General features: G+C 38.8%; 1 protein-coding gene and 1 long non-coding RNA gene across 6 annotated transcripts; one reads left to right on the top strand and one right to left on the bottom strand.

Moving 5' to 3' along the window:
* Positions 1-361: 361 nt before the first annotated feature.
* On the top strand, positions 362-24,068 carry LOC139791162 (solute carrier organic anion transporter family member 1C1-like). Of its 5 annotated transcripts, none has more exons than XM_071733055.1 (16): positions 362-456; positions 1,018-1,119; positions 3,785-3,913; positions 5,048-5,189; positions 5,309-5,441; positions 6,926-7,056; positions 7,249-7,434; positions 11,191-11,289; positions 12,126-12,362; positions 13,532-13,696; positions 15,092-15,287; positions 18,086-18,251; positions 19,512-19,693; positions 21,135-21,199; positions 22,436-22,553; positions 23,152-24,068. In XM_071733055.1, exons 3-16 carry the CDS (start codon positions 3,803-3,805, stop codon positions 23,372-23,374), a joined length of 2,154 nt encoding a protein of 717 aa, XP_071589156.1. In that variant the 5' UTR covers positions 362-456; positions 1,018-1,119; positions 3,785-3,802; the 3' UTR covers positions 23,375-24,068. The 5 variants fall into 5 exon arrangements, with proteins under 5 accessions (XP_071589156.1, XP_071589155.1, XP_071589157.1 ...); XM_071733054.1 differs by having other exon boundaries at positions 3,768-3,913; XM_071733056.1 differs by having other exon boundaries at positions 365-456; positions 3,768-3,913; positions 7,288-7,434.
* On the bottom strand, positions 9,180-13,689 carry LOC139791167 (uncharacterized). Its single transcript, XR_011723807.1, has 3 exons — positions 13,519-13,689; positions 13,329-13,422; positions 9,180-9,790 (listed from the first exon to the last, which is right to left on the bottom strand). It is a non-coding gene; the product is annotated as an uncharacterized lncRNA (long non-coding RNA).
* Positions 24,069-24,627: the final 559 nt, after the last annotated feature.

Below are 24,627 nucleotides of genomic sequence, written 5' to 3'. Positions count from 1 at the left end.
AGGGCTCCTGTATGTGAGCTGAGCCACTCCATGGCTGTTACATGGGCATTATGGTGTTAGGGAGTACTCTTTGCAGAGATGCTTAAAGCAGCTTTTTTCTTTAGACTCTAGGAAAAAAAAAAAAAAAAAAAAAAAAAAAAAGGCGTGAAGAAAACAGGTTGTTCCTCCTAGGAGAGGCTGGCACCATTAACATGCTGGCAGGTAGGCTGCCAAAGTAATGACAGAACAAGAAACCTGAATTCTTTTGCAAAGCTTTTGTATCAGTGATTGTGGGAAAGTTTTGCAATCACCATAAGAAGGAAATCCAAGGTTTAAAAAAAAAAAAAAAAAAAAATGCTGTGTGGAGTGCTCCACTTCTTGGAGTAGGCAGCGCTCTCGCTGTGACGCTGTGCTGGCTTCAAGCCTGGAAGCCCTCGGGCAGGGGAAAGAAAGAGCCTGACACGGCGGTGACACAAAGTAAGTTCTCCCTCTGCCCCTCGCTGTCTCTCCCCACCCTCCTCCCTTCCTGCTTCTCTCCATTTGTTTGTTTGCTTGGTTTGGTTTAATTGTTGGGGGCTAGTGCTTTGTACATCTCAGTGCCACTAAACTTGCAAGAGATTAAATGCAAAGGTGCAATTCTGCAAGTTAGGTATGGGTTTTTTTTAAGGTTAAGCACTCTGGACTGTGGGGTGTTTTATCCCTCCATACAAAAATTATTAATTATTATCCCTCCATACAAAAATTATTAATTATAATGAATTATTTTTTTTTTAACTGCTGTAAATTAAGTCTTGGATTATTTTTCTCCCTTCATTTTGTTCTAAATACCACTGGCATCAATGATTCACTGATTTACCAAAGTTCAGGGATTTGTGAAGTGATTATGGAAAATGTTATTGTTTTATTAGGCATAAGGGAAGTGCTTATACACTTCAACGTTTGCTATGAGTTTAAGGTAGATTATTAGGCTGGCAGCACCACATTAAATATCATGAAAAGAAAACCATGTCACTGATTTAAATACCGTTTATTTAACAGAGTCAGATGTTTCACAAAGTTAATCATCAGCAGAACACAAATCAAAGAATGTATCTGCTTTAGAGAACTCTGTCTTTCAGCTCCTGTCCTGTAGAGATTGGGGTAAGTCTGAACTCAACATACTTTAATTATCTATTTTTTTCTTTCTTCTTCTTCTTATTTTTTTTATTTCTGAGCTGCTAAAGATGATCTAAGGAAGGTTAGGTCCCTATAGAAATGTCATAGGTGGATCACTAAAAATATCCATGTTTTTTTCATATAGTCACTTTTGGTGGATGCTACTGGAGTAATATTTGGAACTGAAAACTGCTTATGTTACTGTGCTTATAAGGCTTTATTATTCTTTGTTAGACATAAGTGTCTATTCACAATCACTAGGAATAACCTCAGGAAGGCTGTTGGGTAGTCATTTCTCAAGGAGTCCAGGTTGCTCCTGAGCATCTTACTTTGGAGAACTGAGTTGCTCCAGAGGAGCAGAGTGACCTTTGCAGGTTAGCCCAGGACCCTGCCACAGCCTTATCATTCATGGTGCCAGAAGTCCCTCCTCTCATGGACCAAACATCCCCTGGGACCTGCAGGAGGAGAACTTTGCGAAGTTCTCAGAAGTAGACAGAGTGAGATAACTAAGATTCCAGTGTCTTAGGGCACAGGAGAGGGGGTGTAAACGTTACAGGCCAATTTATTGGACTATGTACCTCTATATTCCCCTAATATATGTGCCGATGTACATTGGAGATAATTAATTGATTTCAGTACTAGTGCACCAGTTTTCCAATAGAGGAATTTGGCAATAGCTCTTTTTGGCTTGTTGTCATTCCAGATCTCTTTATCTTCAACAACCAGGGTAGCTAAGATGACTCCTTATATCAGAGCAAGATATATTTAATAGTGTCATTGTAGTGACACTATTAAATAAATATATATATTTAAGTAGAAAGTTGTGTTAGTCTCATTAAAATAGCTCCATCTATATTGTGGAGACTCGTGGACTTAAAGATAGTAATTATTAATTTATTTTAATTAGTGCACTCTTTTTCCTTAAGATATATTTACCTTCTATATCTCATACCTTATCTTCATTTCTTGTCACTTCTGAACAAATTTTCAGTAAATCATATTACTCATAGGAATGTTGACAGACTTGCACAGAGTAGTGTTTAGTATTCCTGTAAATTCATAGGTGGCACAAGCAGAGAAAAGCCTCACAAATCTGCCACCCAGAGAGACGCTGACAGGCTGGAGAGGTGGGCTCCTGCCAACCTTATGAAGTTCAATAAGACCAAGTGCAAGGTCCTGCACCTGTGCTGGGGCAATCCCAAGCACAGATACAGGCTCAGTGTGAGCATAGCCCTGGGGAGGAAGACTTGTGGGAGTTGGTTGATGAGAAGCTCAACACAAAGTGGCAATGTCTGCTTGCAGCCGGGAAAGCCAAATGTACACTTGGCTGTAGCAAAAGAAGTGTGGCCAGCAGGTCAAGGGAGGTGATTCTTCCCCTCTGCTCTGCTTTTGTGAGACCTCACCTGGAGTACTGCGTCCAGTTCTGGAATCTGGAGCTGTTGGAGTGAGACCAGAGGAGGGGCACAGAGATAATGAGGGGGTTGTGGCACTTCTATGAAGACAGGCTGAGCAAGCAGGGGCTGTTCAGACTGGAGAAGGCTCTGGAGAGACCTTATAGCAGCTTTCCAGTACCTGAGGAAGGCCTAGAGGAAAGCTGGGGATGGCCTTTTTACAAGGACATGACAACAGGTAATGGCTTTAAAGTGGAAGAAGGTAGATTTAGGTTAGACATTAGGAAGAAATTCTTTAGTGTGCGGTTGGTGAGACACTGGCATAGGTTGTCTGGAAAAGTTATGGCTGCCCTCTCCCTGAAGATGTTCAAGAGTAGGCTAGATGGGGCTTTGAGCAACCTGATCCAGTGGGAGGTGTCCCTGGCCATTCAGGGTGCTGGAATTAGATGGTCTTTGAGGTCCCTTCCTACCAAATCCAGTCAATGATTCTATGATTCTGCATAACTTAATACCAAGATGCTACTGAGTCATATCATAGTGCATTTAGCCTGGAACAGTGATCAAAAGCAGATATCTAAAAGAGAATAAAAGGATTTGTTCAAGCATAGTGAAGATGTTGCTCTGACATATTGTTCGGGTGAGTGCCTGGAGGATGGAGTCAAGCTTTTCTCAGGGGTGACTAACAATAGGACAAGGGGCAATGGTTATAAACTGGAGCACAGGCAGTTCTGTATAAATATGAGGAAGAATTTTTTTACTGTGAGGGTGACAGAGCACTGGAACAGGCTGTCCAGGGAGGCTGAGGAGTCTCCTTCCCTGGAAACATTCAAACCCCACCTGGACATGTTCCTATGTGACCTGCTGTAAGTGACCCTGCTCTGGCAGGGGACTTAGACTTGATGATCTTTTGAGGTCTCTTCCAACCCCTAACTTTCTATGATTCTAGCCTCCAGCTGCTTAGAGACTTACCTCCTCTACAAGGATTTCTAAAAACTGTCAGCAAGATTTCTGTCTATCCACAAAGGTCCTGAGGTCTTTTAGAATTCAGATTTTATAAACCAGGTGCACTGATCCTAGGTCACTACAATGACACTTTGGGCACTCCTTAACATCCTTCCTGAGAAGACATATCAGTGGGTAGACATCTCACGAAGTACCTTACCATCTAGTATGTCTGAAAACCAATGTAACCTTAATTTTTATGCAAATAATAGTTAATGATTAGTGATATTTTTAAATCAGGAAGACCCACATATCAGGTCTGGAGGAGGAAAACCATGGACAGGCCAGTCAGTGATGGTCAACTTAAAGAGAAGGCACTCTTCCAGGACGGCGATTGCAGATCAGCTCCTGCCAAGAGCATGTGTCAGAATTGTTCAAAGCTGAAGGTATGCAAAGGAGCCCTCACCTCATATTTTCTCTGGAATACTGAAAATGACAGTTTGAAGTTCAATCAAAACTCAGTTGCATAGGATACTGCATGAGACTACTTGTGTTGGTAACAGTGTTCTAGGCTATGATTTTAGGCACACAGAAGTCAATAAATGTGATCAACAGTTAAAAAGTGAGACCCTATTTTACTAACCAATCATTTACAGATGTGCTATAGTCATAGAGGTGGCTGCAACTAAATCTTTTTATCCATATACTGTGTCCAATTTTCACTGTGTACGATTCTGGAGTCCTCAGTGTAAGAAAGACATAGAGCTCCTTGAATGTGTCCAGAGGAGAGCCACTAAAATGATCAGGGTTGGAGCACCTCCCCTATGAAGACAGGATGAGCAAGTTGTTGTTGTTCAGCCCAAAGAAGAGAAGGCTCCAAGGTGACCTTATAGTGACTTTCCAGTATCTGAAGGAACCTACAAGAAAGCAGACTTAGGGCTTTTTACACAGGTATAGCAAGAGGAAAATGGTAAATGCTTTCAAACTTGAAGAGGGGAGAATTAGGTTACACATTAGGAAGACCTTCTTCAGTTTGAGAGTAGTGAGACACTGGAACAGGTTGCATAAGGAAGCTGTGGCTGCCCACTCCTTGAAAATATTCAAGAGCAGGTTAGATGGGGCCTTGAGTCAACCTGGTCTGGTAGGAGGTATCCCTGCCCATGCAGGGGGATTGGAACTGGATGATCTTTAAGGTCCCTTCCAACCCAAACAATTCTATGATATTTTTTTAGAGCAGAAGTAGGAGTAGGAGACATGCCATAATAATGCTGCCAGTATTGAACAACTTCAACAGGCAAGTCTTCCCTAAGGAACAAAGCAGCTAAAACATTTTGTGGAAGAAAGGTAATAGGGTGCACACAGTCAATGTCAACTTTCCTTTTCTTTGCAGTAGAAGAGCCTTTGGAGGCCATCCTGAAAGAGAAAGCAAAATCTGTTTTGATGAAAATAGGAAGAATCTCTTCACAGAGAATTAGAAAGCAAAGCATCTGATATTTGTGTTTCATTAGTAGGTTGCTCAGGTATCCAGCCATAAAGAAAAAAAAAGTTTCTTTGCAAACTCAATTATTTTCTCTCTTCAGATATTTCTTGGAGCTCTTGCTTTTTCCTTTTTTGCCAAAGGATTTTGTGGAAGCTACATGAAGAGCATGTCCAGTCAAATTGAAAGGAGATTTGAAATCTCATCATCAATTGTTGGCATTATTGATGGCAGCTTTGAGATAGGTATATGTACTTTCTCTGGAAGTGGAAAAAACCTGCTTCTTAATACATCCTAACCCTAAAAAAAACACACAAAAAAATATTTTTGTCATCTTACTGGTTCTTTTTTCCTGTTGATGCAGGTAACTTAATGGTAATGGTGCTTGTGAGCTACCTTGGACCAAGAGTTCATCGACCAAAAGTAATTGGAGTTGGATGTCTCATCATGTCCTTAGGAACATTTTTGTCAGTGATGCCTCAGTTCCTAATGGGACGGTAAATATAGAGAGTTTTCACATTGTGTACTAATTGAACTTGACCATGTGATGTGTTTTTTATCATGCACCTGGGATAAAACTTGACAGTAGTAGTTTTTCCAGATAACAGGAAGGTTTTAATAGGTGGATTTTTAGTATTGACTTTCTGATTTCCTCTCTGAAAGCTTACCTCTTTGTACAGGTAAGTAAAAGAGAAACCTAAGATTTCTACAGAACTTATACAAATTAGGGGAACTTATACATAAGTGGGTTGAATTTTTTGCCTAGTATAAATATATATATATATGTACATGTAAAGGTACTTTAGCCATTTCTTTTCCTTTTAACTTAAATGCACTGTAATAAGATCTTGATGGAAGAGGTTTCTTTCTCCATGGTGGCTATTCATCCTAAGCTATTTAAATTTATCAGTATATGTCTACCTCTACTGAACTCAGGAAGAGTACAATATCTAAATAACCCTTCACATCTAAATTTTATTTTTTTACATAGCTGTAAGAAACAGTTCATAACTCTTCAGTCCTTTGGCAGCCTCAGTGAATAGTAGTTGAAAATAAGCACCCCCTGTTCCTCAAAAATTAAAATCTATTTTTGCATCTTCTTTAGTCCCAAGACTAATACCAGTGATAAAGAGGTTGTGCAAAGAATTGTATCTGGGGACCATGGTATAGAAAATGGCCACAGTCATTATGCTGCATGTGAAATAGCAGAGAAACTGCACTGCAGGGACAGCATGAGCCAGGAGCACAGCTCTGAAATCTCTGATTTAACCCAAACTGTCAGGTTCTGAGGTTTACCAGTTCTCCACAACACTAAGCAAAACCCAGTGGCCATGGGGACATCACTGTCAAGCATTGCAATATTAAAGGTTACCATTTGATTGCATAATCAGAGGGAATATCTGTTTTCCACTCATGCCAAGGTAGCATAAATTTACTCAGCTTGGCTTCAATTTATACAGCAGATTTACTGTCTGCCTAAATACAGACAAACTGGCATAGGTGTGTTTCAGCCTATGTTAATCTCTTCAATAGACACAGATAGGCTACAACTAGGTCCTTAGTTACCTAATTCTAAAATAACAAAGAAATCTTTCTGTTAAACATCTGTCACAAAGGTAAGAAACTGGTGCCAGTATGGAAAAACCACAACATTGATGTATGTAAACAACTGTGGGTGGCCTCTGCCTCTGTCCTTTGGTCTAAAGAATGATATCTAAAGCCTTGAAAGCAGCTTTTCTGCTCTTTAGCTTGAAAAAATATTTGTGTTAAAATGATCAGAACACTCTGATAAAAGGTATGAAGATACCTGCTTTTCTTTTGAAGCATTTCTTTTGAATAAGCTTTTGAACCCGTTTGGAAATGGGTTGCCCCTCCACTTTGCCTTCATATAGCAGGAATGTATGAACACAAGGCTCATGAACACCTCCTGCAAAGCAGAGACTTTCATGTGTCAGTTGTATTTTACACAGTTGTTTTCCAGTTATAATTATGAAAGGGTAACTGTTACTGTGGACAACTCCTCTATGAGTGTATCAGCTTGCTCCCCAGCATCGTCTGTGGGCCGTCCAGTCACAGATGCTACAGAAACACCCAGCGCAGTGAAAAATTTTGGTAAGCAAAAGGTCTGATGCTGGGTTCCCTTCTTCTTCTTGTCCCCATTTCATATACCCTCTTATACTGGAAAACAGAATAACTCCTGTTAGAAACCATGATTTATACAAGCCTACCCTATAATGACTTAAACCTCCCCATTTTATTTATTGCATTTTATGTAGTTTTTCTGTTGCAATAAAGTATTTTCAGAATTGTTTTCACAGAATTGCAAATATTTATGGCCTGCAGGATGTGAGAAAACAACAAATTCCTACCTGTGGCTCTTTGTGTTGATGGGGAACCTTTTACGTGGAATTGGGGAAGCACCAGTTATGCCATTGGGGGTTTCATATATTGACGATTTTTCTAAAGAAGAAAACTCAGCATTTTACATAGGTAATATGCAAATGAGGTTTTTTATGCTAAACATTATTTTCCTTAGTATTTCTGTAGGCTAGAAAATACTCATAAAAAAAAAAAAAAACCAGCCTGCTCTATTCTAGATAATTTTTAGTTGTACAGAGACCAAAAAGCAGTGTAAAAGAATCTCGTTTATTTTCACAGGGTATTTCCCAGCTTCTTCTTTTGATTTCCCCAAGTGGCTTCTGCCATGTATTGTGCCAATTTTCATTGCAACAAAGAGAAATATAATCAAATACCCCTTTCTCCAATGTGAGGATTCAGATCTCTATCTTATTTGGTATATCACCTTCAGTACCACAGCCTCAGAAAATAAATTCTTTTCTATATGACACAGATCAGAGTATTATCCTTAATCACAGTAATGTAAACATGTTACCAAAGCTTCTACCTGACTTTTTGAATTTCACACACAGCACACTTCCTAATGAAAGCTTTTTAAAGTCACAAAACCTTTGCCAGGGTGTTGTAACAAATCCCTTCTAAGTAGGATTTTGTTGATGTTGTTGTTTTGATGGGAGAGAGCCTATTGCCCAAGACAGAAAGACTTACAGCCAAGCTGATTCATTTATTGCCAAACTGATTTAATAGCATGGAGTGCTTGTGTAGTTGAGGGAGCTCAAAACTTCTGCCTGAAGTAAATTTGGTGGAGTTGAACTGTTCATAGAGACAATAAGAGAGTTTCAGAAAGAGCTCAGTGAGCAACGCTACCGGGCAAGGCCATTGCCAATGTCTTCATCTGGGGATGAGGAAAGCTGCAGGCTGAGGAAAATGGAAGTATTGTGAAGGCAGCTAAGAAAATGAAAAGTTCCACTTCTCAGCTATCCAAAATATTTGTAATCACCTCTGGTATGTTAAAAAGTTCAGCTGAAATTTTTTCTTGCCAGGATCTGATCTGTAAGAGATTGCAGTGGGCTGGGAGCTATTGCAGTAGGGAAATTGAAAATACAAAGCTATCAGAGACAATAATGTAGATTCAACCAAAATTAAAATTTGTTTGGGTCATGCAACTGAAACTTTTTTTTACAGAGTATTGAATTTTTTCACTTTAAAATTCTTAACAGTAATTTTCAGTCTCTTATCCCGTGAAAGATTTCAGTACATTGATGGAATGACCCAATTTGCAAAAGAAGTGCATGCTGAAGTACAGTCTTTTCTATAGAACTATGGCTTTTCTTGACCAACTTTTATTCTTTTCTATATCTGAATTTTTAATCAATTGACTGAATCAGTTTCTGATCAGCATTTTTCTAAAATAAAATAAAAAAATAAAAAAAAAGTCCCTCTATTGAAAAAATGTCAGTCAAAGCTTGCTGTTCAATTTTGACATTGATCTCATTATTTGACCCTGAGCAAGATCTTTCACCTTCTTGTCTCTCCTTTTTCTCCTGCCCCTAAATGTTTTGTTGAATAATAACATAACATATTTTGAGGCAGAGATTTTTTTTTTAATTGAGTATCAATGGAATATAGCATTAAATCCTTTTGACAGCAAGAAAAGCAGAGTGGCCATAGGAAGGAACAGAAAAGAAAACACCAGTAATTCTTTAAGCCACCTTGGAATTTAATAGATGATGCTATGTTTGCTGCAGTGGCTCATTTTATTAGAGATTTGAATGAACGAGATGTCATCATTCAGTTGAGTCCCAACATATAATCTTGTAAGTACTGTAACCATGGCTTTAATTGCTATGTACATGAGGCCAATGTATGTTGTAAACTTCAACACCTATTACATGCTAAATTACTCATCAATACAAGGTTTGGCTGAGTTATGTCAATATTCATCAGCTGATTAACTGATAAGTCTGGGTTATTTGCTGTTTGCAGTTTACTCTGTTTATTAATTTAAAACAAATATTACAAAGGAAAATATGATAGGTGATATGATATATCATAGTGATCATTGTTTTATTTTATCACAATACAAGCATATTATCTTAGTGAAGTTATTGAATATGCAATTATGTAGTTTAATTTATAAACTATAAATTATGCAATACACATGCAAACTCATTGAACATAGGTTTCTTGGTTTATCTGATAGCTTATGGTATCTGAAAAAAATATACTGCATGTGATATACAAGGCCATTGGTATGGGTGTGCTATTTATCTGTGTATTTAAGAAATTTACCACTGAATACTTGAAGTGTGAAGATGAGCTTGTGTAGTTCTGAGTAGTATTTTCTGCTTTAGACTCACTGATAAGCATAAAGAGCTAATTCCTGGTTTTTAGTATCAAAAGCCTGGCTCTGCAGAAGTCAGTCATTTTGGAAGCATCAGAATTTAATCTAAAAGGTCAGATCTTCCAATGAAGTAAAATGAGAAGCCTAAATGAAAGCAATATGCAATTGAAACAATGAAGCAAACTCAAAAAATCATTGGGTAAATTCTGCTCTAGTAATTCCTTGTAGAAATCCTTGATCATGAAATGAACAATTTCTGTATTCAGAAGAGAGTTCTAAAGAAGAGAGCAAAACCAACAGGAGACAAACCTCTGTAGTAGAACAACAGTAGGATTTACAGAACATAGAGCTGAACACAGGCAAGAGCTTGACACTTGATCAAAAAATCCTTTTGTTCTAGTGAAGCCTTCTGCAACTTCTAACAGCTCCAAAGCAGTAGTCCCATGATAGAAAATCTGAATAACTGAACATTTTTTTTACTTTAAGGCCCTGTTTTGAGGATATCTTTATTTTATGTTGATTGCCATCAGCGATCACCAAGATAAAATTGTGTTGTATTTACATATCCAGCCAGTAAAATCTGGTTCATATGCTCCTAAGGGCTTTTCACCTTCTTCTAATTCCATATTAACTCCTTTGTAAGTAGAGACAGGGGGGAAAATGGAAGCTCCAGTGAGGACAGTAGCAAACCTGAAAGCTGATTTTGAAGACGTCACTACTTGATCACTGGATTTCTTGATTTTATTTTTTTTTTCCTTTTTTAAAGCTGCAAAAGTACCTATTAACACAGCAGCTAGCTGATTTGCTCATTCTGGTACTCAACCAACCAACCGAGATTCTGTGGAATGAACTTTGATTACACACAGGCACACTTCTAATTCTTGGTTGCCTACGGAAAATATAGACAGGGTCCTGTTCCTAATTCCACGTCCACACATTCTATTGTCCCTATTGTCATCCTAATGTGACTTCAAACTGCAAAGATGTCCCTTCCTATTTGCACATCATCAGATCAGCTACTGCTACTTAAAATGAAACTAGCAACCTGAACATACAGTAGTGGGAATTTCCTGATTTTGACTATCACCAGACACAGTGCAGGCTGCAAATAGAGTTGTGGGTAGGCTAATGATACCTTCAGTGGGCCTGGAGTTGTGTGTGTATTAGTTAAACACTGCAAGCACAATGACACAACTACAAAAAAATGTGACGAGTAGGAAGGAGGAGGGATTAAAAAAAAAATTTGCACTGTTATTCTCTTTCTTCCTATTTCCTCCAAGACACCAGGCTTGCTGATGAAATGCACACCCTGCAAAGCCCCAGTGCAAGTGAAGAAGCCTCCTTCCACATGGCACCTACAGGCATTGGCAGCCTACAACTTATTTTCTTGCTGCTCAAAAGCTTCCTAGTAGACACCCCCCCGACAGCCTGTACCCCTCTTCCCTCCCCTTCTCCCTGTCTCCTTTCCTTGCCCTGAGGGGCAGCCGTGCTTCTTCCAGCCCTGGTTCACTCACTGCCCTCCTGCTGCCTCCCTTCTCCTACAGGTCTGGTGAGATCTTCTGGAATGTTTGGGCCAACCTTGGGCTTCCTTCTTGGATCTTTCTGTGCCAGCCTCTGGGTTGATATTGGCGTTGTGAATATCGGTAAGAGATCATGAGGAGCTGTGGTACTTGAGAGGTCAGCAGGAACCTAAATGCTGAGAAGCGTCTTTCCAATTTATTCCTCCCAAAAGGGAGGCTTACGAGGGAGTTTTTAATAGTCAAAATCTGGTGTTATTTGCATTTTTACTAGCTGCAGTGCTGTAGTGGGACTGGAATAGCCCTTGATGCAAGACCCCTACTCCTGCTGCAGAAATATTTAATGTTTTGTATAGAATGTATAATATTTTGCCTCCTTTTATTCTTCTACACACACACTTGGGCAGCACAGAACAAATAAGCATGTGGAAGGCCATCCTCATGTGGAGGGAACAGTAAAAGGCCTTTGCTCATGGATATTTTCAACATGGCGAAAATTATGTTATCTTAAAAAGTGTACAGCAGAGATTCATATGAAATCTTATTTAATTGCTAAAATAACTTTGAGATCTCAAAACCCAGGGAAAATTTGAGGAGTTTCATGTACAAACTGCTGAGTTTGTGGGTAGAAGAATGAGAAGGCAGAGGGAAACTGAGACAGACAAATTGGTTTTTTGGCAATGAATGGCCCTCTTACTGTCACTTGTTCCTACAGAAACTGTTGGCAGATTTTGTCAAGGAAATGCCACCATGAAATTGAGACATCTGGTTTTTTATTGCAAGGGATTGGTGGGATACAAGCTGCCTATCAATTCTTCATGTGAAATAAAAATCACCTTTGTTCTGGTGTTTAAATAATTTAACTAATGATTCCTATAGTATCCTTAGTTTAATTAAAAAGAAAAGGTTTAATTGTTCTGTGTGATACTTCATCTGTTTTTCTGTCTTTCTGTATTTAATAGATGACATCAGCATAAATCCTAAGGATACTCGTTGGGTTGGTGCCTGGTGGCTTGGATTGCTCATTTGTGGAGCAGTCAACTTCATTGCTTCATTGCCTTTCTGGTTTCTACCTTATTCCTTACCAAAAGAAGGAGAGAATGAGAAACTGAAGATTAGCCATATTTCTGTTCAAGGAGATCACTGTAAAATAGACCCCCCAGTTCAGCCACAGCTAAAGTTCTCAGAGGCAGTAAAAGGTGAAAGATTATTGTCCAAATGTTTGCATGTCAGTTCTCTCTTATGGGTTCACTCTGAGCTGCACAAGGATTTGCACAACCCTCAGCAAAATGCACATTTCTGCAGTTTAAGCGATGGACAAAAATTCTTTTATTTGTAATATCATAATTACTTGCTGAAGGTGTGTTTCAGTCCTCTTGGTGTCAAACAGCTGAAAAAGCTCACTCTTTGCTTTGAGCACCAATGATTCTCCATTCAACATAGCAATAGTCATATGATGCATTCCAGCTATAACCTCATTATTATGAAGGAAGAGGGCAAAAATATCCCACCCCTCATCAGTGAGCAATCCACAGCTGGCAGGTTACTGCTTCACTGAGGCCAACATAAATCAGTGCAGCTTGGGGCTAAGCACTGCAGGGGTTTCACTGAATTCACTGCTCCTGTGTATGAACTCAGTAATATTAAATTGCCTGTGCAGGCAACATCAGACCCAAAATCCCATTTCTAGACTCAATCCCCCAAGGATTTTCTTTGTATGTATGTATGCATGTGCTATCCTGAGTGACCAGTGCACTTCCCAGAGAAGTGTTTTCAATTTGCATCATTTAAGTAAGTGTACTTACAGCCAGGCTACAGGCTAAATGCAGGTGGTTATCTTCATTTTAATTTTATGGGCTTAGATACTCTAATCAAGGGTTTCAGGAAAGGTTTCAGCTATTTGCTGGGTCAGGTGCTTCCTTTTTCTGAGTATCACCCTCATGCAGGGCTCTCGTGTGATTCATCAAGGCTCCTGCTTTAGGCACCACATTTTTCAGTAGGAACATTATATGGAGTCTTAATGCTTCCCTGGGGGCCCTTTCCTGGACAGGCGTGGAGAATCCCTGTTGCAAGCCTTAGTGCTTTTGATGAAGGCACTAGTACTGTGTTGCACAAGAAAATAATAATAAAAGGATTTCTGGTTCCTCATCCAGTTGTCACCATACCATTCAGCCATCTTCCTCCTGTAAGTCATGTGTTGGCAAAGAGGAAAACTCTCACCTGGACAAGCATGGATTTTGATAGGCAAAGAATTCCAGCCTGCATTAGAGAAAGTATTAAATAGAAGTTAGTCTTGTTTTCTAGAGGATGTCAAAACAACTCTTCTCTATGTTCAGCAGGGTGTACAGCATATACCTCTCCATTGCAGATTTCCTCCCAGCTCTGAAGAAGCTGTTTGGAAACCCAGTTTTCCTGGTTTTCATCTTCCTCACTATTCTGCAGTATAATTCTCTTGTTGGGATCATAACCTATGAGACAAAGTTTATGGAGCAGCAGTTTAATGTATCAGTGGCAAGAGCCATCTTTCTAATTGGTAGGTACCTGTCCTATTAAATTCCAGTGCCAAAAAGGAAGATTTTTTTGTTGTTGTTATTTCGCCTTCCTCTTTTAGGAGGAGATTTTATGAAATTTTCTTTTTTTTTGTTAAAAACCCCCAAGGTATGTAGTAGTTTATAGATTTTATTACTGTGTTTTGAAAATTGATGCTAATTTTGTATTAATTTTCCTGGGGCACCTAATTTAGTGAGCTAGATGCTTATTAAAGCTGAGTAGATTATTTTGTGACTGAAATTTTTTTAGAGTGAGATTTGGGTTATGAATATACTTGTTTTTGTTAACAAAAGCCACACACAAACTGCTATAAAGTATCAACTAAAAGAAAAAAAAATCATTTGATTTTAAAAAAATGTGTAATGACATGTGTGATTTTCCTTTCCAGAATAGCATCTCAGTATACATGGTCTCCAGTTTTATTTACAGATATAAATATTATAAATTATGAGAAATGTAAAATTTTGAGTAATTTCATTCAGCTCAAAGCTCTTTTTCTGTATGTCAGTTCCCTTAAAAGTAAGTTCTTTGTAGTACAAAAAATCCCAAAAAGCAAAAAACCAAAAAAACCAAGCTGAAATTATATTAATCTTACAGTGACTATTATGGTGTCATAACCTGGCAAGAAAACCAGGTTATATGAAGACACTGCAAAACTAATATGCTGTGACTTTAGTATGATTGCAGCCTGCTTTGCTATGGATCAGGCACAAATGTAGGAAGAACTTTCTTTTTTCTGTCTTTTTTTGCATGCAAGGGAAGTTTTACAAAAATAAACATGAGCAAAAAAATGATGAAAAAAAAATGCAGAGAAATGCAAACTCTTCACAGTTAAAACTTACAAAAGCTCTCTACTTAACATGTAAGTATTAGAGTTGGAGTTTGTGAAAGGCTGAAAGGATTAGATCTAATTGCAAATCTTTCCATGATTCACTCCCCGAACAAAATGGAATCCAATGCAAAACCAAACACTGCTTCCTTTCATGTTCCAGTCTGGGGCTAAATTTTTTTGTTAACTTTCAGAAAATTTAGTGTTTTACTTTGGATGATGAAATATCATGAGCTGAGACATTTATCTCCTTTAATGCAGTTTCTAACAGGGACGTGCATAGGGCTTATTACATCAGTGTGAATACATACAACAGTATAATGAAAAGGTAGGGAAAATTGAGGAACTAGGTTTTTTACATGACTTGAAAGAAAATGAGGAGGTAAGCAAAATTACTTAAGGGTAATAAAAATTCTTAAAACTTTGAAGGATCTGTCTGAAGAAAGGTCAGTGTCTGATGTTTTAGGAACTACTAGAACCAAATATTTATTCTAAAAAGGGTCAATGCAAATGACAGCAGTTAACATTTTTGTAACTTTATTTTTGCAGGTGTGATACTTTTACCCATTACAATCCTGGGGATGTTTCTAGGAGGCTTTCTGATCAAGAAATTTAAGCTTCACATAACTGAAATGACGAAGTTTGCAAGCATCACATTTATAGTAGCCTATTTGTTAAACCTCTTGTACTTCACTTGCAGTTGTGAGGTGCTCCAGGTGGCTGGTTTGACAGCACCCTACTCTGGGTTGGTATCTCCTTAGGTTTGTGCTTTTTGTGTCCTTTGTCATGGTTGCTTCTTACTTTGTGCAGAGCCTGCTACACGCACCTGTATTCCTCTATTCACAATCTAATCTGGATTTGTTATCTCATCTGGACTACAAACTCTAGGAAGTACAAACTACTGACTTCTACTCAGGAAACATTTGGATTTGAATTTGGATGAGCTGTGAAATGTGGCTTTGTACCATATTGCTCTTTCTTTTTGCATAAAGAAAGTATCTGTATCTCTCTGTGTAGAGACAAAAAAAATATTTGGTTGAAATTGGCATGTATTAGGTCATTTGTAAGTGTCAATCAGTGTGGTTTCAGCTAAAGTGGAGCTATTGTGATTATATAATTTTGTCTGTCCCTTGGTGGTGATACACACAAACCCCCCCTAGATTTTGAGGCGGATTTTTCAGGCTGAAATTGTACCTAGCTTTGGGTATCAGCAGAATATTCTGTTCGGGCAGGGAGGTTGGACTCAATGATCTCTAGAGGCCGCTTCCAATCTCTAGCATTCTGTGATTGTGTGATTTGTTTGGGGTTTTTTCCAAATTTTCTCCAATCTGGACATTTCTTAGTTCTAAATTGTTCATTGATGTATACTGAGAATATGCCTCTATATTCTGGCCAATCACAAATTAATACAAAATCTATCACAGAAAATTGCAATTTTTATGCTCTATTTTAAAACTGTAATTTAAAGCTTTTCTTGTGCTCCTATGCAGGCAGTGGGAAGTAAAGAGAGTGTTGGAAGTAGTTTCCACATGGTCCCTCCATGACTTTACCTCCAGAAGGGACAATCCTTCAGACCAGTAGTTACCAGTTTGCATGGGCAGTTACCAGTCTGCCCTCATTTCTGCAGCTGCTAACTTGCCAAGGTTCCTTTTCTCAGCTGTGAGGGGGAAAGTGGTCATGGCAGGAGTGTGTGCTGCCCAAGCAGACCTTTCCCCTCCCTTACCAGGACCATGGTCATGCTTTCTTGAGAATATTTTGCTGACCCCAGAAGAATGCCACAATTGCTTACTGTTTGAGTTCAGCTCAGTCTGGCCCAACAAATTTCAAGGGATTTTAAAGGATTGAATTGAATCCAGGAGGGCTGGCTGGATTTTCAGTTCAGACAGAAACTCAGTTCTGTGGGTTTTGTTTTTTTTCTGAAACTGAGCCTATGCCCAGGGAAATATTTAAGTTGTCTTGGCAAACCTGACACTCAGTTCAGCTTTGAGATTATTTACATGAATGTTGTCAGAGGTTTGTGCAGTGGAGATAACTCTGATTGAGGGCAACACCTGATACCGCAGTGCAAATTAAAAATAAGCAGAAACACCAAGACAGCAAATATTGAGCGAATGACTTGTTTCTCCAGGAGAACTGAGATTGGAGAATTTAGAATGTTCTAGGATTGTTCTGGATAATTGAGTCACATACTGTTTTACCTGTTTAACAATCTGTAGTTTGAAAATGAGCAACAGCCTAATGAGGGCAAAACCCCCCAGGTTTTTTCCCTTCCAAAAGACTCAGGAGAAATGTAATCTTCTCGAAGTATGTTTTGGATTTAGGGGTAGGGAGGAAGAAAAGGAAAAATTGGAACACTTTTTCTGCTGTACTGTGAGTGACTTCAAAGCAGGTGTGATTTGTAGATGGTGGTCTCCTCACACTTTCTGAAAACTGAGCCCTGCTGCTGTGCACTGAGAGTCGCTGGCCATTTTTAAAATTCCCTACTTAGTTTAGTTTACTGGGGTTTGAGTTTGATGTTTCTTACAGAAATCTTGGTAGATGGAAGATGGAAGTTATGAACATCCATGATAATGGAGAAGAGGCTGAGGGAACACTTTATTTCTTGGTCTCTACCACTACTTTAAAGGAGATTGTAAAGAGCTGGGGATCTGTCTGTTCAATGAAGCTGTAAGTGATAGGACAGGAGGTAATGGCCTCAAGGTGCAGCAGGGGTGGATTAGGTTGGATATAAGGGAGAATTTATTCACTGAAAGGGTTATCAGACATTGGAACAGGCTGCCCAGGGCAGTGGTGGAATCACCATCCTTGGAGGTATTTAAGAGCTGTAGTACTTAGGGATATGGTTTGGTTAAGGTCCTGTCAGTGTTAGGTTAATGGTTGGACTTGATGATCTTGAATGCCTTTTCCAGACAAAGTAATTCCATGACAATACATAACAATAGATGAGATCAGATAAAAAGGGGGCTCAAGCCTGTTGCAGGTACAGGGCTGCTGCTGAATCCTTTCAGAGCTGAGACAGAAGCAGCTCTTCCCACTCAGACTCAGACAAACTGTGATTGCTACAAACTGGTTCTGATCCAGAGAAAAAATTGTCAAGAACATATTGCTGCTGTAGATTTGTGTAGTTTTGTACCACTTCCAGCACCTGGATATACAATAATAACTACAGCTAAAAAAAAAACTTGGCCAGTGCAGGTAATATAAGATTTTTGGTGTGATTTTTTTTCTTGGGTTGAGCTTTCAAACAAAAAACAATACCAAATCTTCCATCCCAGCAAGAATACCTGGTTTATGAATCCTCTGCCTTTTCAGCAACAATCCATAAAAATGTTAATGCTTCATGAAAGATCTCAAGAGAGCTTTGGTTTAGCTGAAAACAGCCTAATCTCTATATTGCAACTTCAGCCTCTATTGGATGCTAGCAGATACCAGTCCATGTTGATTGCTTCGTTTTCTCCCTATTTTTCCTGTCTATCCCTGATATTTTGTTTGGCTATATAATTTGACCAAATAATCCTTTTATTTCTTTCAATTTCCCTCCAGATTAAAACATCTTTCCTCCCCCAAAACCAACTTCATGGCCAGTTGCAATGCTGACTGTGGCTGCAAACTGGATCAGTGGGACCCTGTCTGTGGTGATAATGGGATCACTTATATGACAGCCTGCTTTGCAGGGTGTAAATCATCAGCTGGGACAGGCAAGAATATGGTAAACATATATGTGGATGGATGACTATAGATAGATTTCTCCACCTATTAATTTTTTGGCTTTGTGATTTAAAAAACTGTGGACACAAGTGCCCATTTGATATGGTTTAACCTTGTATTAGAAACTGACTGAGTGCAAGGTTGCTGGGAGGGTTTTTAAAAGAGCTGGGGTAAAGTAAGTAAGCTATTCAGGAAAGACATTCAGAAAACCTCAGATTCTTGACTTACATTCCTTAAATGCTTTTATTTTCTTTTTATTGTGATTTATTTATTTTTTAGCAAGACGACCATAAATTTGGCTTTAAGGTTCTTAGTAGATCTCTTACAATTTAGATACAACAGATAGGAGGGGTCCACTTTAGAAGATGTTTACTCTCTCATCTTTACCCTAGCAAAATCTCACAGTGTCAATTCATGTGCAGCAGGCCCATATAAAGTTGTGAGTGTTTGTTTCACAAACTGTTCAGAACACCCTGGAATTGCCTGCTTACCTGAGCTGCTGTAGCTCAGAAAAGGAAGTCATAACTCTAAATTATACAGCCAAGGCATCCCTTAAATACACATCTGGCCATTTTGTTCAGTGTATCAGCAGCAAAGACATTTCCAGGACTTCAAACAATCCTGCCTGGACAAAACCAGTAGGTGTGCAAAAGTGTGTGCAACTGGCATGTCTTCTGCCAGAAGCAGAATTGTCTTCATGTAAAAATACCAGAAAATACAGGCAGATTTTTCAGGCTTATAGCCAAACAATCCAGAATTTCTTTCTTTACTTCAGGGGAAATAGTTTTCAAACTTGTGTCTCCTGATAACTTCAAAGGCTGTGACACAGTCCTCTCTCCATCTAGTGCCAAAGGCTGTTTTAGATAATTAAAGCTGGATATGCATGATTGCATCGCTGGGTCCCCTTCCATGTTTTAATTGTTACTCACCTGCTTCATAGGGTTCTTGAACAGAGTGATTGGATAACAGTTCACATCTGAATTTGATAGTTTGAACCCATTTTAAGTATACACAGAGTACCTTCTGTCCTAGCAATGGCATGGCTGAAACTGGAGTCACAGTGGCTTTGTGTCTCTGGAGCAGCTCAGAGAGGCTGGAGCATGCCAATGAACTTGGGCATCAGTTTGCAAGGGTTGTTGGGGAGGTTCTTTCTGTGTAAACAACAGCCTGCCTGTTACAGGTAGTAAAAAACCTAGCTACTGAAATATTTTTGTGCCACTGAATACCAATCAAATAAATTCTTCTCATTTTCTCCTTTCAGGTGTTTCACAATTGCAGCTGTGTGGAAGGAAAAGGACATGGACTTGGCAATTCCTCTGCCGTTTTGGGACAATGCCAAAGAGAAAGCTGTACCAAAGCATTTCCCTATTTTTTAGCATTACAGACTGCATGTGCATTTATTTTAGCCTTAGGAGGCACTCCTACATACATGATTATGTTTAGGTGAAATATTTTGCCTTACCTTGACCATAAACCTTGAGGAAAAGGAAATAGAATATGCCCTCTCCTGTTTCATTCCTATTGTGAGGAATGGCAAGCTGATGAAGTTGAGGCCCTGAGTCTTTGCCTGTACTCTGAAATCTACCTGTTTTCAGAGGCACAGCAAAATGCCTGTCTATCAATGTAATCCAAATTTCAAGCTGAGTAGATCCTTTGGTGATGAAATGGGTTGGCCTTATTCTGATCTCAAACATCAGTTTTCACTTCCAATGACAGGGATGTTTTTAACAGAGGAATGAACTTGAAATAAGATGCTATGCTGAGCCATATCCAAGGTGAATATTCTGTTCACATTACCCAGGAGAAAAACATTCACCTTTGTTAAGCCTTGTTGCCTTGAGGCCTTGTTGCCTCAGAATGTTTTCTGTGTTGTGAGAAGTCTCCTACTCCCATGTTTTGTCAAGCTGTTAGAACTATGTAAGCAGCAATAATTTTTTAAGTTTTATTCCTTCAGTTGTAAAGCAGCCCTGCTATTCCATACTTGGAAGAAAAGACAATGTTCTGTGCCTTTCACATGGAAGTTTCTTTCCACTCATGCTCAGGGGTGAAATGCAATGCTCAGTAGGCAGTGTGCATGACTGCACAGCTCTGTGCTCTGCGGCTGATTCCTCTGCAGTATTTCCAAGAGCAGCTGTTCTTACTGCATGCCTGGATTATGGATAAGGCTAGCTTAGGTGGGCCAAATTTTCAGAATACTATTGTCTACAATGAGAAGCCCTTCATGTCAGTGCTGGAAAGATGACATACTGGTGTATAAACTCCAGTTCAGGAAACAGACTGGCCATAGCAAGTCTCCCTCGTGGCCCTATGCCAGCTCAGTACTTTTTTGTGAAACCTTCCAGTTCATCTGATGGACACAGGCTGTTTCTGCACTAGTAGGAAAGAGGTGCTTTTGTAGCCAGGTAACCCACATTTGCTGTGTCTTTTTCTAAAAAGCCAGAGGCAGGCTTTACCTGCATGTAGCTAGCAGGGGCTGCACACCTTTGTTCTCTCAGTTCACCACTCTGCAGTACCCAGCCCTTCTAAAAACAAGGCAGCTTCATGGAGCTTAACTTATGGACATAAAGTGCCTACATTTGTCGGTTCATTTTAATTTTCCCATTCATCCTCTCCCAAAAGTCTTTGCAATTACTTCTACTTGGGTTCAACGTCGGCTTCTGTAGATTCTCCTATTTATTTCAAGTTCATCCACTGAAGACAATGGAAGGAGGCTCTACATCTGAACTTTAACTTTGGTGAATGTTTTCAATTAGAGTTTGAGTGAGCTATGCTAGGTTAGTCAAAAACTCTTCCAACGGGGCATATGCAGATGTTCACAGTATACCTATAGCTGAATTAGTCTATTGTTCTCCAGCACAACGAATTATTTTTGTTTCTTTTTTAGATCTGTTTCACCAGACCTGAAATCCTTTGCTGTTGGGATTGAAACTTTAGTTGGTAGAGTACTAGGTAAAACTTCATTTCTTTTTTGGATTCAAGCAGGTAGCCAAAGAGATAGACCAAATCCAGTCAGTGCAGTTTACTTGCTCCAGATGAGAGCAAAAGAAATTTTCCAAAACTTTTATTTGTAAGCAGACTATACATCTCAAAATGCTTGGACAAACTTGCTATATTTCCTGCTATGTAATTGCATATTACAATTAAATATTCAGAATTTTGTCTATTCAACAAAGAAATCAGGCAAAGAAAGGAAATTGCACTGTAGTTTTGGGTTTGTTTGTTTTTTGGTTTGGGTTTTTTTTTTTTCTGATTCATTAACAACACTACCTGAGTTTGATCAGTGTGCATATCCTTTACACCTATGCTCCTTTTTGCTGATCATTTTTCACTTAGCACCAACACGTATTCTATCTATTATTTTCTTTCTTGTTTATCTGCAGTAAATAATTGTTAGAGTTTTCAGGCATGTAGCCTGCCCTGTGTCTTACAAACCTTGCATTATATTCAGTTGCTTGCTAATCTTTGAAATCTTCTCCACAAAGACAAGGAAGTCATTTGGATCTCTATCTTGATCTCTGTATTTTGGCTGAATGCTGCAGAGAATATATCTTGTGTTTTTTTGAAGTCTTCTTCACAAAACTGCATGTTATCCCTGAAACAACTTCCTGATGATATTGAAATGTTATGACTAAAAGGAATTTTTGCAGTACTAAATAAGTAATACATTTATTATATAGTTGTATATAGTACAACTATATATATACAAGTATATATACAAGCATATATATATATAATATACAATAGCAAGTACTCAATTTCAGCCCTTGGCACTCAGCTAGCCATTTTTAATGGCAAACTGTTGTGTAATACCTGGATAGATACCTTAGTACACATAAATTTTCATTTGTCCATGGCATGTAATTCCACACTGTGGATTGAAAAATAAATGTTGGTTATATTTCTTTAAACAGCTGAGGTTTTAATTCTAACAAAGATGTCATTGAAGTAGAATTACTAATGTTTTCCTTGCTAAATATAATGATGCTATAATATTCTATTCTTTAGACTCCTTTTATGTACTTTCTTAAATATTTCAGAAATCTCAAAGCTGGAGCTGGGTGTGCTGTCACATTTTATGCAGCTGCCATTCAGAAACTCTGAGATTCATTTCCTCATTTCTTTACTATGACATTAAATTCTGAGATCTTCTTGTCTGAGATCTTGCAATAATAATTTTCTTTGCAGGAGGACTCCCAGCCCCTATTTATTTTGGTGCCTTGATAGATGAGACCTGCTTGAAATGGGGGATAAAAAACTGTGGAGGATCTGGATCTTGCCGGGTATATGATACAAAAGCATTCAGGTAAGCTGAACTGGTTGATAAAAGGTTGGGAATTTGCCTTCTGAGACAGCTTTGTGCACCAAGGACCAAGGTACACTTTGCCCATGATAATTTTCAGAACTTTGATAGGATAATAAAAGCACCAAAGTCTCTTTCTGACTAGGCCTTAACAGTCAAATAAGCCAAATATTTCTGATTCAGTTTGACATATGATGTTGCAGCACACTCCCTTACATTCCAAAATTAGTTCCTTTATTGAAGCTTTGGTGAACTGAATTACTTTGAGTGCTGCCAGTGAGGGCCTGGGGAAAGACTGAGACAGCAGACAAAGTTCTGGCTGGCACAGCTCCTTCCTATCTCATCCCTAAAATATAGTCTGCTTCATGGGAGCACTCTTCAGATGAGAGGAATCTCTTACTATGAGTATATGACCCAATTAGAACCTGCCTGGAGTGAAACATCAAGAGATTGTTTGCTTTCTCTTTGCAATTTCTCAAAATGTGGAGTAACACTTGGTTTAGAAGATGGTTTTGTCAAAGCATCGATATCTTACTCAGTTCCACTTAGAAATAGCAAGCTTTATTAATAGAAACTTATTTTGTCACTTTTTTTTCCCTAGAAACGTCTACCTTGGCCTCATTGCAGGACTACGGGCAGGATGCTGTCTCCTGTACATAGTGCTCACTGTGCTAATAATGAAACGCTTCAAACCAGATGGGAAAGAGGCATCTGATATTAAAAATACAGAAAGATCAACCAACGCAGAACCAGCTAATGCCTACAAAAAGGAAATTCTTCCTGGTGCAAGAACCTCAGAGGAGAGTGAGGAAACTTGTATGTAAAAAAAAAAAGAAACAAGGTGGTTTTATAACTCTGCCTATGCTTCATTTTTGCTAAGCACAATGGGAGTCTAATTACTGAATTCAACAGCTAGTTTACTTTTTGGGGGTTCAAAAAATATCTTTGAAACACTGACTTTTAATTAGCTTTACCCTATCCTCTTTCTCACCTCATCTGGAACAATAAGAGAAAAACATTTTCAAACTTCTGGGAACTCTCACATCCTCCTGCTTTCAGTCCCTTTCTAGACCAACAGTAGGATTAGCCAAATTTTTTCAAGGGTCATGGATTTGATTATGATTGAAAAATTAAAATGGAGAAATCCACAGTGAGCTGTTTTCCATTTTTTACTGACTTTATTTCAAGTCCTCTTGCTCTGTATTTAGTCTTACACCTCTAAATGGCTAATTGAGTTCCACTTGCCCAGTTGATCTGACAGCCTTTGCTTCGTGGTTCATGACCAGAGCACTTATTCCAGACTGGGTCCCATGGCCCCCACTCAGGTGAGAGCCCCAGGGCACAGTGAGCACTCTCTGAACAAGAATTGCAATGCCTCTGGGGTTTGGCTTGAACACACGAAACAATCAGAATGGATTGCAAAGGAAAGAAAGTGGTGTATTAATATTGCAGCACATCTCAGTATTGGGCTTGAATGAAATGACTCTGAACTGATGCAATAAAGTGATAGGTGTTTAAGAGGCTGATTTTTTTGGTGTGTTATGTGTGAGTGTATGTGTGTGTCTATCAGGGGGCTATTTTTATCCTAATGTCCACTGCATTTGTCTAGATTTCTTTTCTTGTTTAAGGAACCTCCGGTAACCCTTGAGTTACAGTGCTGAAAGCTTACAAATTCACAACTTTCCACAGAGAGCTTGGTCCAGAGACAATCTTTAATAAAGGATGCTTTCAACAGTCATTACTGGAAAAAACAGTCTCTAAAAATATGTGATGTGTGATATTTTACTGTAGGTTTTGGCTCGATCATCGTGGTCTCTTTGCTTTATTTTCTGGAAGGTCTCTCTGCCCCCTGAAATCCTGTGCAGAGCCTAAAACTAGGAAACAAACTTTCTTACCTAACCTTAAACTTCCTTGGGACATGGAAGAGAGCATTGCAATAATATATAGAAAAGCTTCCAACCTTTATCTGAGAAAGTAACAGATCCGAGGGCTAAAGGAAGGGACTCTCCATATTAAATGATCATCTGACTCCTTTTCTACCATCTGCCTCATGTAGGTGTAAGGAAAAGAATGGGAA

Source organism: Heliangelus exortis, chromosome 1 (assembly GCF_036169615.1).
Source record: "Heliangelus exortis chromosome 1, bHelExo1.hap1, whole genome shotgun sequence".
Classification (NCBI taxonomy): Eukaryota; Metazoa; Chordata; class Aves; order Apodiformes; family Trochilidae; genus Heliangelus; species Heliangelus exortis.
This window is presented reverse-complemented; position numbering and strand designations above follow the sequence as displayed.